Below are 17,067 nucleotides of genomic sequence, written 5' to 3'. Positions count from 1 at the left end.
TCCGTCTTGGTGGGGAAATAAAATTGAGGTGGTTACATTTCCCGAAGTGGTTGGATCTTTCCTTTCGTTCAGTCCAGGAAGTGTAATAGAGAAGAGGGAGGGTTGCGTGTTGGTCTTTCTCAAAGATACTAAAACATTTAACACCGTGGAAATAGGGAAGAGATGGAATAACTTCGAGCAACCTTCCTTCAATCCATCATAAACTCTGCTTTTAGAATAGTTTTTTTTTTTAATCAGCTTTAGTTATGCCATTTTACAGCTCAGAAGATCTCTAGAGTTCTTTACTTCCCACCTGTGTTTTCAGAACCATCTGGCCTCACCCCACCATCGAATCTGTCTTCTTCATTCCTATATCCAAGTTTTTTCCCTGGTTTACTCTTACCCTCCTCATCCCCACATGCCGTGGCCACTTTTGCTTACCTCTGCCCTTCAGGGCTGTGCTTCTAAGTTGCCAGGCTCTCTACTCCTTCCACCTTCTGTTGTTCAAGACCTCAATTGTGGTCTTTCCCTAATTCAGATTTGTCTCAACCAAATTCCTATAGCAATGGCTAGTTCCGTCAATACCAGTTGTATTATGGAAAATAAAATACAGAAAGAATTTTCCTATGAGTGTTTCTTATAATGATTTTCTGTAAGTGCTAAGGCCTGGATGACAGACAGTTCTTCTCCAGGGGCCTAAGAAGATAAGGTCCCAGATACATAGGTTTCACAATCTGATTTGATACAGAAGGGTTTAGCACATAATGATAGAGCATTTCGTGTTGCTTTCTGTGGTTTCCTGTGTTCAATTCCTAGCTCCCAAAAATCAAAGCCATGGCTTATATCATCTTCCATGTCTCCCAGTCACCTACCTCAGGGCAGAGCACCGAGGAGAGACCTGTCAAGTTGATAGGTTAAATGATGGAGACATGGAGAGAAAAGGAGATGCTACAGAGTGTGAGGTCAGGCCCCACGATTCCCTTAGATGGTACCTTAGAGAAATTGTTCATCCTGTCATTGGCACATCAAAGGCGGACTGTTTCAAGTCCAGTCTTTTGTTGGGCATTCCTGTAAAATTGATTCAAAAATGATAGAATCTTTGCACATATAAACAGCTAACAAACGATGGAGAATGTGTGTCTAAACAAACCCAATTGGCAGGACATGCTGTGCTGCTGAGAGGAAGCCTCTGGCTATCCATCACACCTTGAAAGATGAACAGGGAGGGCCTAGTTTTCCCTTCAAAGTCAGGAAAGGTTAGCACTCTGGGAAGATGGAGCCCAGTGGGAATTTCAAACACATGGCGTGGCGCTTCCGGCTTGTAGGTCATTATTAACTATTCTTACCCTAAGTCGCCATGACATATAATCTCTTTCCTGATTTTATTATTTTACTTGCTATCACAAGACCGTAACTTTTCAGACATTCAGGTGTGCTTAAGGGAGGAGGAGGTAGAATAAGGCTTTTAAAATCTTTGATTACCTCAGAAAACATATTTGCTTACTTTACAAGGAAGTTGGGGTTTGGTTTTGTTTTGTTTTCTACTGATGCCAAGAGGGGATTAATGAGTAGCTGCTGGGTTTGCCAGCTTTCTTTTGATTTCAGTTTATGTAATTAAGCAGTTCCCAGAATGACTTGAGATTCTCACTCTGCATCAAAACATGCTTCTCAAATGTGTTAGGTGTGGAGGTCAGAAACAATCCAGACTCACTGAATGGAGGGAGGAGAAGTGAAAAACTTGTCTTGCTTTAAAACAGTCCCTCCTATGTCAAAAGTGTTGACCATGCTTTGGGACCATGCCCATTGAGCTGTATTGAGTAGAAAACCAAGTTAAAACTGAAGTTCAGATAGGCTGAAGTTAGAATAACTCGAAACGAGGTTAACAATAGAAATAACGTGGGGAAACCAACTCTGGTTTACTGTTGAATTTCCAGCAACCAGGGCCTCGTCTGCGGTGGGTATTTAAGACCTCATGCATTCAACAAAGACACACTAGGAACCCACTCCGTGCCAGGCTCCATTCTAGTTGCTGGGGGTACAACGAGGAACTAAGCCAATGAGAATCCCTCCCTCAAGATGCTACCATGGAGTGAATGTTGGATGAGCAGATTTTTATTGAGCGCCTCTGAGCTGGTAGTGGCAATGGCGATTGCTGGGAAGTATAAGGTATGTTCCTCAAGGAACTGACCATCTCACGGGGAGGTGAAGACATCTGTCCACAGAACCAAAGAACTGTTCAAAGCTATACCAAATATTGGGTGCTAATACAGACAGACCCCCTGAGGGTGAAATGGTCAGAGTGGGCACTCATGGGCACATTCTGCAGGCAGGAGGCCTAGTGCAGTAGGCTGACTCGTCTTGAAGCCTTTAACTCCCTAAGCAATAAGAAATTGCAGATACAAATATCAGAGCACCCTTTGGTTTTTGTTTCTCTCTTATAGCCCCCTAAACTTTTTTAGTTCTCCCCACATGATGCTTGTTTTTAAAGGGAATTATAGCCGCTTTTCTTTGGGGTTAGACTAATTCCCTTAAAAACCAACAGGGCAGAATTACCAATAGCTCCCACCCTCATGAAGTATACAGACTGCTGGCGGAGAAAGACATAAATCAGTGACACAAATCAAAGACCCACTGGAGAGTGTTGCATGTAATAGGGGGATTTGACCTGGTCAGAAAAGTTAGGGACAGCTTCCTAGAAGAAAAGATGGTTGCACTGAAATCTGAAGGACAAGGAGGGATTAATTAGGTGAAAGGAGAGGGGAAAACATGCCAAGCAGAGGGAGCAGCATGAGCAAAGGCCCTGTGGCAGGAGGGAGTTTGCAGTTGGGGTAGAGGGAACAGGGAACAGCTGAAAGTGCTTCTTACTCAGAAGAATTAGGGCCAGATCACACAGGCCACGAGGCTTATTAGGGAGTTTTCTATTTATTCCAAGAGTATCAGGAAACCTTTGAAAGAGTCAGTAGAATGAGGGAAGGAAGCGGGGGATGCATTGTAATCAGATTTTCATTTCAGCAGGGTAACTCTGCCCATAGTGTGATGAGCGTTTGGTGGGGCAGGGCGGGGGGAGCTGGAATCAACATAGGGAGCATCAGTAAGAGGCACTTGCAAGAATCTCGACAAGAGATGATAACTGCTTGGGCGAGAATGGTGGCCATGATGGTGGTGACAACAGAAAGGCAAATGTAACAGGTACAGAGGTAATAAGTGCAAAGGTACAAAAGGTAAAAGCAGTAGGGCTTGGTGATGGATATGAGGGATAAAGGAGAGGAGGGAGGTATTGAGAATGACTTTCAGGTTTCTGATTTATACACTTGGCTGGTTGGTTAAGCCCTGCCCTGAGACATGCACCCTGGACGAGGACCAGTTTGCTGGGGGAAGATTATGAAGCAGTTTTGAACATGTTGGGTTTGAGTGCCTTTGAGGCATCAGAGGGAGATGTCAGAAACACAGCTGGGTAAATGGAGGAGAGGTCTAGGATGGAGGGAGACGTTTGCGAGTCATAGGTGTCAAGGTGCAGTAGCCACCGTGGGTGTGGATGAGATCACTCAGCGAGTACGGAAAGGGGAGGGCCTAGAACGCTGCCTTGTGGGATTCCCACTCCTAACTAAGTTAGGCTGGAGAGAGGAGAAGCCTACAAGAAAAGGCAGAACAAAACCTGCCACAATCACAGGGAAGAACCAGCTGAAAGCTAAGGGGAGCAAGCGTTTGTTGGGAGAGGAGGTGATCAGGGGAAAATACTGCTGAAAGGACAGGGAAAACGAAGACTCGATAATTACCGTATTAACTATCATACCTCTAGCTAGAATACTGTAGTAACAATAGTAACAGACAGTCTTTATGGAGGAACAATTATGAGCCAGGCACTTTAATATGTAATTTAATCCTCATAAGAACTTTGTAAGGGGGGTCCTATTATCATCCTCATTTTCACAGATGAGAAGACTGAGCACAGAGGGCTGAAGTCATTTGCCTGAGGTCACACAGCCAGTAAGTGATGAAATCAGCGTGGGAGCTCTTCTTTCTCACTCCACGGCCCCTATCCTTAAATGCCGTGTGTCTGGTGTTGGAGTATAAAAAGCAGCCAGGGAGGCAGGATGGGGAGGGGAGATTTTTCCTCTTTAGAAATTTGGATTCTTTCAGACACAGGCAAGGAAATACTCCATTGTTGCTAAAGCCCAAGTCCAAGTTGGTGACCATGGACTGGCATTGCAGCAGCTGTTTCTGATGGTGGTTCAGCTAGATTAGGGCAGTGTTGAATGCATGATACAGCTGTTCTTACGTGCTCTAGGGAAGTGGTTCTCAAAGTGGGGGTCCCTGGCCAGCAGCATAACATCACCTGGGAACTAAGAGATGCAGAGTCTCAGGCTCCAACCCACATCTTCTGAATCAGAAACTCTGTGGGGCGGGAGGAGGGGGAGGAATCCATGTTCTAACAAAGCCTCTGTCAGATTCTGCTGCACAAGTGTGAGAACCTGTGTTCCTGGGAGATCCTTGAAAAGAAAAAAGAGGAAAACTCCAATAACTTATAATCCATATATCTCACCTTGGCAGAAACCAGATGGAAGAGTGGGTCTCCATCCTGGCTACCCACTGGAGTCACAGGAGGACCTTTGAAAACTACTGATGCCTGAGTCCCATCCTCAGAAATTCTGGTTTCGTTGGATTGGGGTTGGCCTGATCATTTGATTTTTGAAATAAGGATTTGAATGGGGACTAGATGATTAAATGAATGGTTGGCTTCTGAATACTTCTGAGTACAAAATTGTACTTGGGGGAGAAAACAAGGCAGGCTTTGAAGGGGAGGGTCGAGACAAATGGAAGAGAAGCTAGACCTTAGGGCCTTGGAGAATACCAGTAAAGCTTGAATAATTCTGGAGGTTGTGGTGGGGGAGAAGGTAGCCTGAATTCGTAACAATTCTTAAGGATGGACTTATTTTCAAAGAGATGCCAATTATAAAGTAGATATGCCGTTAAGGCTGCTCCATGAATAAAGTGTCATTGTGATTTTTATTCAGTCTTCATGAAAATGATTCTACTAATTCTGATTGGAAACAATATGCTGGCATCCTCCTGGCAGCTTCGCTGAGACTGTATCTGTATGTTAAGAATGTACTCTGACCCTCTGGCCTCTCAGACCTCGCTGTTTCCCCTTTGCTCCATGAACGTTCCTCCCCGGCTGACGTAGTCAGCTTACCGGTCCCCAAGCCTTCTCTCTTCCCATGTCCTGGTATTTGTTGACACCTCCCGCACCTCCTCCTCCTCTAAGGGAGGGCCTAGCTCCTTCTAGAATCCTCCATGGACCCCACCACTTCAGAGAGCTCCCCTTTCTCCTAATCCCTTCAGCACCCAGTGTCTTTAAGTCACTCTGCTCCTATTTTGTTTTCATCATTCTACCCATTTCCCATCTCTGCCCCTGGATCATAACCCCCCCGCCGCCACCACCGCCTCAGGACAGTGATGGTTTATAACTCTTTGCCTCCTGTCTAGCACAGCACCCCACACTCTACGGGCTCTGCAAATTGTAGGCAAGAAACTGTGCAAAAGTGAATTTCGGTCCATCTTCTTCCCACCTCAGAATGGTGGGCAGATGAGAAGGCACCACCCCTAATGAGGTATGACTGTGGTTCGGCCCTTCTTGAGGACAGAATCCATAGGAAGCATGCCAGGGTGGGAATCCCAGAAGGAGCATCCTCCAGAGTGAGACGTGGCCCTCATGGGAGGGGCTCTCACTGTCTCATTAGTCCATGTTGCTTTGTGTTAGTTTCCTAGGACTGCAGTAGCAAATCACCACAAACTTGGTGGTTTAAAATAATAGAAATCTGTTCTCTCACAGTTCTGGAGGCCAGACGTCTGAGACCAGTGTCCCTGGGCTAAAGTCAAAGTGTCGGCCAGGCCATGCTCCCTCCAGAGGCTCTAGGAGAGATCCTTCCCTGCCTCTTCCAGCTTCTGGTGGCACCGCCTTCCTTGGCTCGTGGCCGCATCACTCTAATCTCCACCTCCCTGGTCACGTTGCCTTCTCCTCCCTTCTCAAATCGCCTCTGCCTCCCTCGTATAAGGACATCTGTGACTGCATTTAGGGTCCACTCTGGTGATCCAAAATAATCTCCCCAACTCAAGATCTTTAACTTAATCACAACTGTAAAGTCCTTTTTTGCCATCTAAGGTAACATTCACACATTAAGGGATTAGGACGTGGATACCTTTGCGGGGTGGGGGGGCATGATATAACCCACCACACATACCAAGGTAACTGGAGCCTGCAAAGGGACAGAGACTTGTCCAAGGTCACACTTCAAGGTCATAACAGAAATTAGACAGAGACCCAGATCTCCTTTCTGTCAATTTTGGGCTCCTCCCACTAGACCAAGCTGACGCCTATAAAAGTAAGACAGATTTTAGAATAACACTTCGTACCCTAACTCCTTCATCTTCTCTCCAGAACGTGTGCTACTAGGGTCCTTGAGTCCCGGTTCTGTTACTTTGGACTCACGGTACGCTTGCTGGCCTTTGTGGGCAGCTGCAGCGGAATTCACTAAATGGCATTTCCTCCTCTCCTTTCAGGACCGCCTCTTTTTCGTCATGGAGTATGTAAATGGTGGAGACCTCATGTTCCAGATTCAGCGGTCCCGAAAATTCGACGAGCCTCGTTCCCGGTTCTATGCTGCAGAGGTTACGTCAGCCCTCATGTTCCTCCACCAACATGGAGTCATCTACAGGTACCTCTCCTCTCCTCCTCTCTTCCCCAAAAGCGAAAAAATAAAAGAGTTTTCCGGATGCTTGGACTGACTTGGCTCCTGCCCCACTGGTCTCTTAGCAACACGCTTTAGATTAGTTGTTTGTTCCAATTTGCTTACAGAGGGCTTTTTTGGGGGCTGTTTATCACTGTGAATGTTAATATTTGAATGGCCCCGGGAGATCTGACCCACTGTTTGTGCCAGTTTTGATTGAAAGCTCAAGCACAACATTTTAAAGGCTCGGCGCCAAGTAACCTTGGGGTGACCTTCGTTTCTCTCTGCCCCACCCCCTACCCTCTTCCTTGAACATCAGGGCATTCTCTTTACTTTTTCCTTCTGTGCCATGAACTTCCTCCCCTTCCCAACCTCTTGCCACTTCCTGAGTTTGTTTGGCTTAGTTGTCTCCAGCAGATAGAATCGGAGAAGGAGGAGTTCCTTGCGGGTCTCAGGGTTTATGATCTTGGTGGGGAGGAGGGGAGGGGAACTAGACAATGTCCAACAGGAAGTGACTCTCTGCAGATCATCCAGTCCCTTATTACTGCCTTGTCCCCCTTCCAAGAAAACATAGAACGAACACACACACACACAAATTTTCCAGTAAGAGAGCGAGACTACGCAGGCTCTTCTGTGAGGTCAGGAATTCTGGGAGGAGTAAATATTTATAATTAGCAACAAGGACACTAAAGTTCCTTAAGGTTTTTTCAATGACTGTCAGTTTCTTTACTCAGATTTTACTTCTTCCTTTTTTTTTTTTTTTTTTTTTAAATTGGGTAGAAGAATAGCTGGCTTGGTTCAACCCAGAACTAATCCCTCACCAGAACTTCACTGACCTGCTCCCGGGAGCAATGCCCTGACTAAATGTGCTCCAAGGGGTTCTGACCAACCTTCACCAGCTTCCTAAAGTCCCTCTGCTCAAAAATAGTCAGTGGCTCCCTATGGCCTGCATAACAAAGCCCATACTTTTTAGCCTGCTTTCATGACCCTCCACGACAGGAGTCCATGTATTTGTTTCCTGTTACTACATAACAAATCACCACAAACGCAGTGGCTTAAAACAACACCCATTGATTATCTCACAGTTTCTACAGGGCAGGAGTCCAGGCAAGGCACACCTGGGTTTCTGTGCTGTGATCAAGGTGTCAGCCAGACTGCATTCTTATCTGAAGTTTGGGCTCCTCTTCCAGGCTTACATGGTCGCGGGCAGAATTCATTTCCTTGCAGCTGGAGCATTCACGTGGCTTCCTCAAGGCCAGCAGGAGAGAAAGTCTTTCCTGCTTTGAGTCTCTAACTTCAGGGAGACCTGGACCCTCTTTGAAACAGATCATTTGCTTAGATTGGGCGCAGCCAGGCTGACCTCTCTTTTGTTTAGCTCAAAGTCAGATGACTTGGGGACTGTCGTTATACGTGCAAATCCCTTGGCCTTTGCCCTCTAATGTCATATAATCTCAGTAGTGATATCACATCCCTTTTCCACATTGTTTTGGTTGGAGGTAAGTCACAGTTTCGCCACCGTATACAAGGGGAGGGGGTATGAGATCATACCAGAGTGTGACACCTTGGGGGTCACCTTAGGTTATGTCTACTACAGCCCAGGACACCTTTCTCCCCTCACTTCCCATGATCTCTTGTTTTGAACCTACCAAGGTTCTTAGCTTTCCTCAAACTCACCTGCTAATTCCCAGCTTCCTCATTTTTCTGCCGTCCTCTCCACCTCCTCTGTGCAGCCCGGAAGCCTCATGCAATACTGCCTGCTGGCTCGAAGCCTGGTCCCACCAACCAGAGCAAGTCTCTCCATCCACCACACTTTGTTTGCAATTTGGGAATGAATTGCAAGTTGAAACTAACTGCTGCACCTGCCACTCTTCACCTTGTGTTAGGGTCGGGCATCCATGTGGGTCCTTCACTAAGTCACACCCTCTCCTTTAGGGCCATGGCTGCTTCTTTTTAACCCTTTGATCTTCTTATTTTACATCCTCTTCTTATCTTGCACATAGTAAATGGTCAACAAATGAACATTGGCCTCAATTACTTTAAAACCCTAATCTCTGCCCCCCAAACTGGTTGCAGGCTAGTTAGAGATACTGGGGTTAGATATGTGAAAAGATCACCCATACTACAAGGCAGTGCACTGTTAGGTGCCAGTGACAAGAAGAACTGTCATTCATTGATATATCATCCCCATCCCCTCCCTATTAGACTGGGTGTAATCATCCACAGTTTGCCAGCAGGGATTCAGAGACTTCCCTTAAATAATTTGCCCCAGGCCGTAAGTGACAGACTTAGGAAGTGTAACTGATCAGCCAGTTCGTGCTACACATCATGACACTTGTCATGGGCTCATCAAGTCCAAGTCCACACTTTACTAGTCATTCCAGGTACTCCAAAACTTGACTTTTTCTTACATGTCTGGTTTCTTCTCCTTTCTGCTTCCCTCGCTGAATGCTTCCCTCTCATCACACCTGTGAACACTTTTGTTCTGTTGACTTCTGTGAGCCATACATGCCCCCTCTCTTTCTCTCCTTCCCATCTCCTTGACCATTTCTTTTTTTTATCCATTTAAAAAAGATTTTATTGAAATATAGTTGATTTACAATCTTGTGTTAGTTTCAGGTGTACAGCAAAGTGATTGTTATACATATCTATTCTTTTTTAGATTCTTTTCCAGTATAGGTTATTACAAGACATATAGTTCCCTGTGCTATACAGTAGGTACTTGTTGGTAATCTATTTTATATATAATAGTGTATATATTTTAATCCCAAACTCCTAATATATCCCCCACTCCCTTTCCCCTTTGGTAACCGTAAGTTTGTTTTCTATGTCTGTGAATGTTTTGTAAATAAGTTCACTTGTATCATTTTTTTTAGAGTCCACGTGTAAGTGATATCATATGATACTGTTTTTTTTTACAACTTTATTGTAGTATAATTGCTTTACAATGGTGTGTTAGTTTCTGCTTTATAACAAAGTGAATCAGTTATACATATACATATGTTCCCATATCTCTTCCCTCTTGCGTCTCCCTCCCTCCCACCCTCCCTATCCCACCCCTCTAGGTGGTCCTTGACCATTTCTCTTCAATCTCTATATCACCTGGCCTGGTCCTTCTCCCCTCCAGCCCCATCTTCTAAATGCTGGTTTTTCCCACGGCCTTCATCCCCAAATACTCCTCCTGAGCAATTTCAGCATTTGCATGCCTCCAAATGACACCTGTGTGCCCGTGACTTCCATATCACTCTCTCCAGAACCTTGCACAAGATCTCTCTCTTTCAAGACAAACTCCAAGGCCTTCTTCCTTCTTCCCTGGCTGGTTTGCAAGAATTTCTTGACTTGACTCACTCACTGCCTCTCGGTTTTCTGCCCTTCTGTCTGTCTACCTCCCTCTCCATCGCTGCCCAGTGTTCTTTCAAAGCGCAGGCTGATTGTCACAGGGTCCCCCCTTCTTAGCATCCTTCAACCCTCATAAGATAAAGCACAGAAAGGGGTGCTTTTTCTACCCAGAGGAGATGCCTTTTTGTGTTTCTCACAAAGACACCATGCATGCTGACAGCACCCTAGTGGCCCCCAACGATCTTTTGATCCTTATCCCCCTTCCCCCAACCGTGTATCCCACCCTCAATGCCCTCCAAATTAGGCCATTCTTCCCCAAATACCCTTCTCTTTCATTTCTCCTAGTCTTTGTCTCCACTGTCCCTGGAATTCCCTTGCTCCTAATCTGTGTCTTGATCAGTGAGTGGCTTCCAGGTCACATCTATGGTCTGACTGCCTTAGAGTCCCTGGTTTAAAAAATAGGTAGATTCCAGAATACTGGACAAGGGGACTAGATAAGGATATAGGTGAGGAGAGAGTGGCCGTGAGGTGGTGATCGCTGAAGCTGGGTGATGGGTACGCGGGGGTTCACTATTCTGTCTGCTTTTTTGTATGTTTTGAATTTATCATAAATAATCATAATTTTAAAAAAAATGAATAGCAATTCCAGGAGCATTTCCAGGAGCAATTCCATAGCAATTCCAGGAGCAATTCCATAGCATTCCTAGAGCCTTTGATTCAGTAGGTCTGTTATGGGGTACGGGAATCTGTACTTTCTTAAAACATTCCTCAGGTGATTTGGGGACCACGGGTCTAGAAAAATTCCGTTCTGCCCTCAGAACTGTGTCAGATGCCCCGGCTCTGGGAGGCCTCCCCTGACCACCCAGCCTGCCGTGGGGGTCATGCCTTCCCTGAGCGACAGCATCTCTCTGGATCAGGCTGGTTCCCTTTGCCAACCTTGTATTTTCACTTAAGATACCCATTCTGTGATTGAGAACTCCATGCAAGCGTGCTTACCTGGCTGGCCTGGGATGGTACCCTGCTTGTAGTAGGTGTTCACTAAATACTTGTTCTAGTCTCTAATGCTCCAGAGCCTTCCAGTCTAGTGGGTTGCTACCTCATACATGTGCACTTTTGAAAGTCTGTGTTGGAAGCATCTGCAGCACACACACACAGTTGTTGTTTTTTTTTTCTTTGCCCCTGAACGGCCCCCCTTCCTTTATCTCTCTCGATTCATAGATGAATGAGGACCATGTGATCTCTCTTTCCCATGCTGCTTTGTTTGAAACTTCCAGCACGTGGGCTAGATGGTATATGTCTCTTCATATTCGCCTCTGGCTGTTCCGAAGCTCAGGTGGAGACCATATTTTGGGTGGTGCAGGGGTTTATCTGGGAGATTGGCAAGACCAAATTTTGCAGGAGGAACCTCATTGCTGAAGTTGAGATAGAATTTTCCAGCTTTCCTGCTGGAATTTATACACAAACTAATTAGCAGCTAATTGGCCAGGGTTCAGGAACTAAGGGAAGAAGTCGTTTCCCTGACTGGGGGCTCACACTTGAAGTCGAGCCCAGGCTGACAGGCTCCCTTTCCTCTGGGCCCTCTCTGCTCAGGTTTCCCCCATGGGCGGCACAGGGCACTGTCTCTGTGTCCCCTGCCCAGCATTCCTGAGCATCCTCTGTGTGCTGCAGTGGGAGCAGGCGTTAGCTTACTGTGTGTCCACACTTCCTAACTATGGCTTTTAAAAATCTCTTCCCCTCCCTTACGCACTCACACATACCATGACAGGGGGAGGTTTTCAGGGGTGGACTTTCTTCCGAAAGTTGATTCACGGAACTTTCTCCTATTCTACATCATGCTCAGAGCTTGTCTGTTTTCCTCTGAGCTGCTCAGTACAGCAGCTGAGTCTCAGAGGATGCTCCTCTGACCATGGGACATGGAAGAGAGACTGTGGGATCCACCTCAGGCACAGAGGGCAGCGGGGGCTCCCTGGGAGGAGAACCAGAGGCTTGGCAGACAGGAATGCATCTTATTCCTTCACAATCACACGTACTGCGGCAGAGGGTGGTAAAGAACATGGCTTCTGCCACTCTGGCCAAGTGTCTTAACACTAGAAGAATGAATTCCTTCCTTCATTTGTATAAAATTGAATTCCTTTTTTTAAAGTATAGAAGTAGTAGTCATAGGAAAAAATCAAAATTTAAACAGCAAAGAAAGGTAAAGTCAGTTTTCTCTTCCCCGATCTCATAGGTACTCAGGACAAAACAGTTGAACAGCTGCTAGAGAATCCTTCAAGAAATCTTGAGCAAGTGACTGAACCTCTTCATGACTGGCTTCCCTGTGGGGTTCAGATAATACCTGCCTTGTCTCCTTTCTAAAGTAGTTGAGAGTGATCATGACTAGTTGGACTGTACAGGTAGAAGTGAAGGATATAAAAACAAGTGGGGAATGACAAGGTATTTTATTTATGTCAAGTATGATCGATGATTAACATTCCTCACTTAGAGCACTAAAATTTGGCCTTTTACCAGCAGGAGAGGAAGTTGTAAGTTTTAAAGCTCTCCTGATCCTTTAATTCTCCAAGATTTTCAATCTTTAATGAGCCATCATCATCACCCCCCAAAAGTCAGTCCGCCCTGGGTGCCTGTTATGTGTCTGGTGCCAGAACTGAGGGGCAATAAGGGGACAGGAAGAGAGAGAAGGGCATTTCTGCTTTGGCCCCATCTAGATCACTCTGTAGTCTGGAGGTGCTTAGAAAAGGCTTTCCTTGTTGATGATAATGTTTATAAAAAGTCAATTAAGAATTAAGAGCAGGGAACAGAGATTTCGTTTACACTCATAAGCCTGAGTCTGAAATGTCTGGTCCTCTCCAGAGCTGGGGGACAAAGCCCAAAATGGGGGACTTGGGAGGGATTTCCCTAGAAAGAGCTGAAGACGTACAGAGGTCTCTGGCTGTGCTCTCCAAGCCCAGCCTCCCTGGGAAATGCATACAGAGTTGTGATGTGCACCGTAGTCTTGCCTTCCTGGTGGTCTAAGGGGATTGTGTGCCTGGTCTGCGGAATGATAGCCTGCCTTGATCCATGGAAAGCTTTCCTGCCATAGGCAGTTAGGCGTTTCCTGAGTTGAGGAAGGTCTCTGGTTAAAGGCTGTGTTAATAACTGGAAAATCTACTGTTTAGAGTCTCATCTTCTTTCAGTACATTTCCAATGTAGCTAATGCTCATACATAGCAGGGGAGGAGGGGGAATTGGCATGATCCCTTCCACTTTCCTTCTCAGTCTTCTTAGGACCTGGACCTTAGAAAATCACGTGGGGATCTTTGTTCCCACAGAGCACTGTTCTCAGCCCTCAGCATTCCCCCACCCATTGTAGAAAATGATACTTTACTGTAAAACTCCTAAGGACCTAGGGGCTGAGTGTGTAATGAGATGATACCAGTTCCCGAGGCAGGAATCGCAGTGTAAATGTTAGATCAAGGAGGCCCTCAGAGGCTGTCTAATCCAACTCCATTTTATAGATGCGGAACTTGGAAACCAAAACCGGGCAGCAGCTCACTCAAGTTTATGCAATGAGGTGTTATAAAGCTTAGATGTTATTTTAATCAAAGATATTCATATAGATAAAGATTCAGACAGTTCTACACAGTGCTTAAAGGAATGAGAAGCCATTTTCTGCCCTTTCTCCCCACCAATTTCCCCTTCCACAGAGACAACCACTTCCAATTCTTTTAGCTGACACTTCTGGTATGGACCTTTGTATTTCAAAATAACATGGTTTTGTTTTTGTTTTTGTTTAATTGACATATAGTTGATTTCCAGTGTTGTGTTAGTTTCTGGTGTACAGCAAAGTGATTTAATTATACATTTTTTTTCACATTTTCCATTATTGCTTATTATAGGATATTGAATATATTTCCCTATGCTGTACAGTAGGACCTTGTTGTTTACCTATTTTAAATATAATCATTTGTGTCTGCTAATCCCAAACTCCTAATTTATCCCTCCTTCATCCCATTCACTCTTTGGTAACCATAAATTGGTTTTCTATGTCTGTGAGTCTGTATCTGTTTTGTAAATAAGTTCACTTGTGTCATAATTTAGATTCCACATATAAGTGATATCATATGACATTTGTCTTTCTCTGGCTTACTTCACTTAGTATGGTAATCTCTAGGTCCATCCATATTGCTGCAAATGGCATTGTTTCATTTTTTATGGCTGAGTAGTATTCCATTGATATATATACCACATCCTCTTTATCCATTCATCTGTCAATGGACATTTAGGTTGCTTCCATGTCTTGGCTATTGTAAATAGTGCTGCTTTGAACATTAGGATGCATGTATCTTTTCGAATTAGAGCTTTCTTTGGATATATGCCCAGGAGTGGGATTGGTGGATCATATGGCAACTCTATTTTTAGTTTTTTAACGAACCTCTGTATTGTTTTCCATGGTGGCTGCACCAGTTTATACTCCTACCAACAGTGTAGGAGGGTTGCCTTTTCTCCACACCCTCTCCAGCAGTTGTTATTTGTAGACTTTTTTTTTTCTTTCTAAACAGTTTTATTTTAATGTATATTTATTTTTGGCTGTGTTGGGTCTTCGTTTCTGTGCGAGGGTTTTCTCTAGTTGTGGCAAGCGGGGGCCACTCTTCATCGCGGTGAACGGGCCTCTCACTATCGCAGCCTCTCTTGTTGTAGAGCACAGGCTCCAGACGCGCAGGCTCAGTTGTTGTGACTCACGGGCCCAGTTGCTTCACAGCTTGTGGGATCTTCCCGGACCAGGGCTCGAACCCGTGTCCCCTGCATTGGCAGGCAGATTCTCAACCACTGCGCCACCAGGGAAGCCCATTTGTAGACTTTTTAATAATAGCCATTCTGACCAGTGTGAGGTGATACCTCATTGTACTAAATAACATGTTTTAATGTTATTTTTTAAATTTTATTTTAGACATTATCTAGTGACTTTCCACTATGGAAGTGAGCATTTAGTTCTCTGCCCCACCTACCACCTACTCACCACCCCATCACATCCACATAGCCTTCCAAACCTCCCATCTTCTCAACAGAGTTTACTGTAATTTTTGTTAAATGAATGTACATTGTATATATTATTATGACTGTGAAATACTATTTGGAACTAAGCCACTTGATAAGCTATAATTACTTTTCCTTTCCTATACATTTTCTCTGTTTGTTTTCCCTGGAGATAACACAGATGCTCTCCAGATTGTCCACATCTCCCTTCAGGGTGGCTAGGTGCAATAGGCATTCTATCAGTATTCTTGGATAAATTTCTACTGGTGCCTTCTAAACTGCTCCAGTCTGAATGGTTGTCCTCAGTGCCTACTGCAGAGCTGTCACCCTGGGATCTCCCTTCACTGTTGTCCAGGCATCTTTGCCTCTCCCATGTGAGAACTCCTCTCTTATATCACGTCTCCTCTTTCTTGATACACTTTCTTGATGTGGTGATGTACCTTCTGAGAAAGAGTATGAAAAGTAAATTTTTGAGATCTTCCTTTTATATCTAAAACCATCTTGATTGTACTCTCAAACTTGATAAAGAGTTTGGCTAGGTATAGAATTCTAGATTGAAAACCATTTTCACTCAAAATGTGAAGGTATTGTTCCACTGCCTTCCAACTCCCAGTGTTGCTATTAAGAAGTCCAAAACTATCTTGTTCTTGATCCTTTGTATGGACCTATTTCTTTTTTCTGGAAGCTTGTTAATTACATGTTAATGATGAGGTGTAGACCCATTTTCATCCATTGCACTGGGCCTTAGATAAACCTTTTTAATTTAGAAAATCATGTCCTTCAGTTCTGGGAAATGTCTAATTTCTTTAATGATTTCTTCTGTTCTCTTTCTGTAACTATTCAGATATTGGAGTAGTCAACTTGGGCATCATTACAATGAATCATCCTATGGGCCACTTATTTGGGGAACTTCTGACTATCAATATTTTTAGAGTTTTTCTCTTGGAGTCCTCAGATTACCCTGGGAAGACTTTTCCAGAGTCCTGTCTGAAGAGACAGGGCTTGGCAGCCAGGTGAGCCAAATGAAAGAAGAGGCTTGAAGGCCCAGCTCCCAGAATACATATATCCATCCAACCGCCCTATTTTTAATTCTATACGCTGGTGCCTGCCCTCTCCTCCATTCCACCCTGGTCCCGGAGACTTTCTGTTTCTCCCCTGTTGAGAATAAATCTCTGATGTAGAGAAGGGGCTGTGCAGAGTAAGAAGAGAATCTGAGTTTATAATTGCTTTTCAACCAGATCTCTTCACTTTATCTCTTTCTACATCATCCTAATCTCCAGAGGTAACGGTTACTGCAAATTTCTGAGCTTTGTTAGAGCAGGAAGTGGGAGATTCTACAGTGTAAATTTGATCATTCTTGACTTTCCCCATTGCTGGTTCAGGATTCAGCTCTTTCTCAGGTCTACTGAGTCATGTCCCACTCACCCCTCTGCTTTCCAGCTTCCAAAATTATGTCACTGTTCTTTCTTCTCTTATTCACTCCCATCTTTGTGTGTTTAGGCCTTTGTGTGTAATTTTGGGATGGAGAGAAAAATAATTTGTTGTGGGTATTTGAGAATAATACTACATACAATAATAATAATAATATAATACAATAATAATAATAACAGTAACAGAAATAATAACCACCACAGCAGTAGCAGCAACAGCAACAACGATAGCAAGCTACTCATTTAGCCTTCCTTACCAGACAGACTCTATTCTGAGCACTTTGCACCCATTAACTCATTTAATCATCACACAACAGCTCTGTGTGGTAGATACAGCTATTATCCATGGGATTTATGGTATTTCCAAAGAAGGAGATCCTGCCAGATCTCACCCCACCGCCGCCACTGTCAGGTCACCCTGTCCCGTTGCTGCCAGCTGCGGTCTTGCGTGGGAAGCAAAGTTGTATGCTGGAGACACGGCGCTGAATTTGGAGTTGGAGAACTGGGGCTGAATCCAGTGTCTGTTTCGTCTTTATTGTGTTTTCCTGGGCAGAATACTTAAACTGTTTGAAGTGTAGTTCC

General features: G+C 44.6%; 1 protein-coding gene across 1 annotated transcript in view; it reads left to right on the top strand.

Moving 5' to 3' along the window:
* Positions 1-17,067, top strand: part of PRKCE (protein kinase C epsilon) — a gene marked incomplete at its 5' end in the record, with an annotated part of 524,615 nt that overhangs the window by 434,227 nt on the left and 73,321 nt on the right. Inside the window, one exon of the mRNA XM_079721543.1 lies at positions 6,541-6,695. Within this exon, the coding sequence (XP_079577669.1) occupies positions 6,541-6,695 (155 nt within the window). The remainder of the gene's footprint in view (positions 1-6,540; positions 6,696-17,067) is intronic.

This window comes from Hyperoodon ampullatus (assembly GCF_949752795.1).
Source record: "Hyperoodon ampullatus genome assembly, chromosome: 15".
Classification (NCBI taxonomy): Eukaryota; Metazoa; Chordata; class Mammalia; order Artiodactyla; family Ziphiidae; genus Hyperoodon; species Hyperoodon ampullatus.
This window is presented reverse-complemented; position numbering and strand designations above follow the sequence as displayed.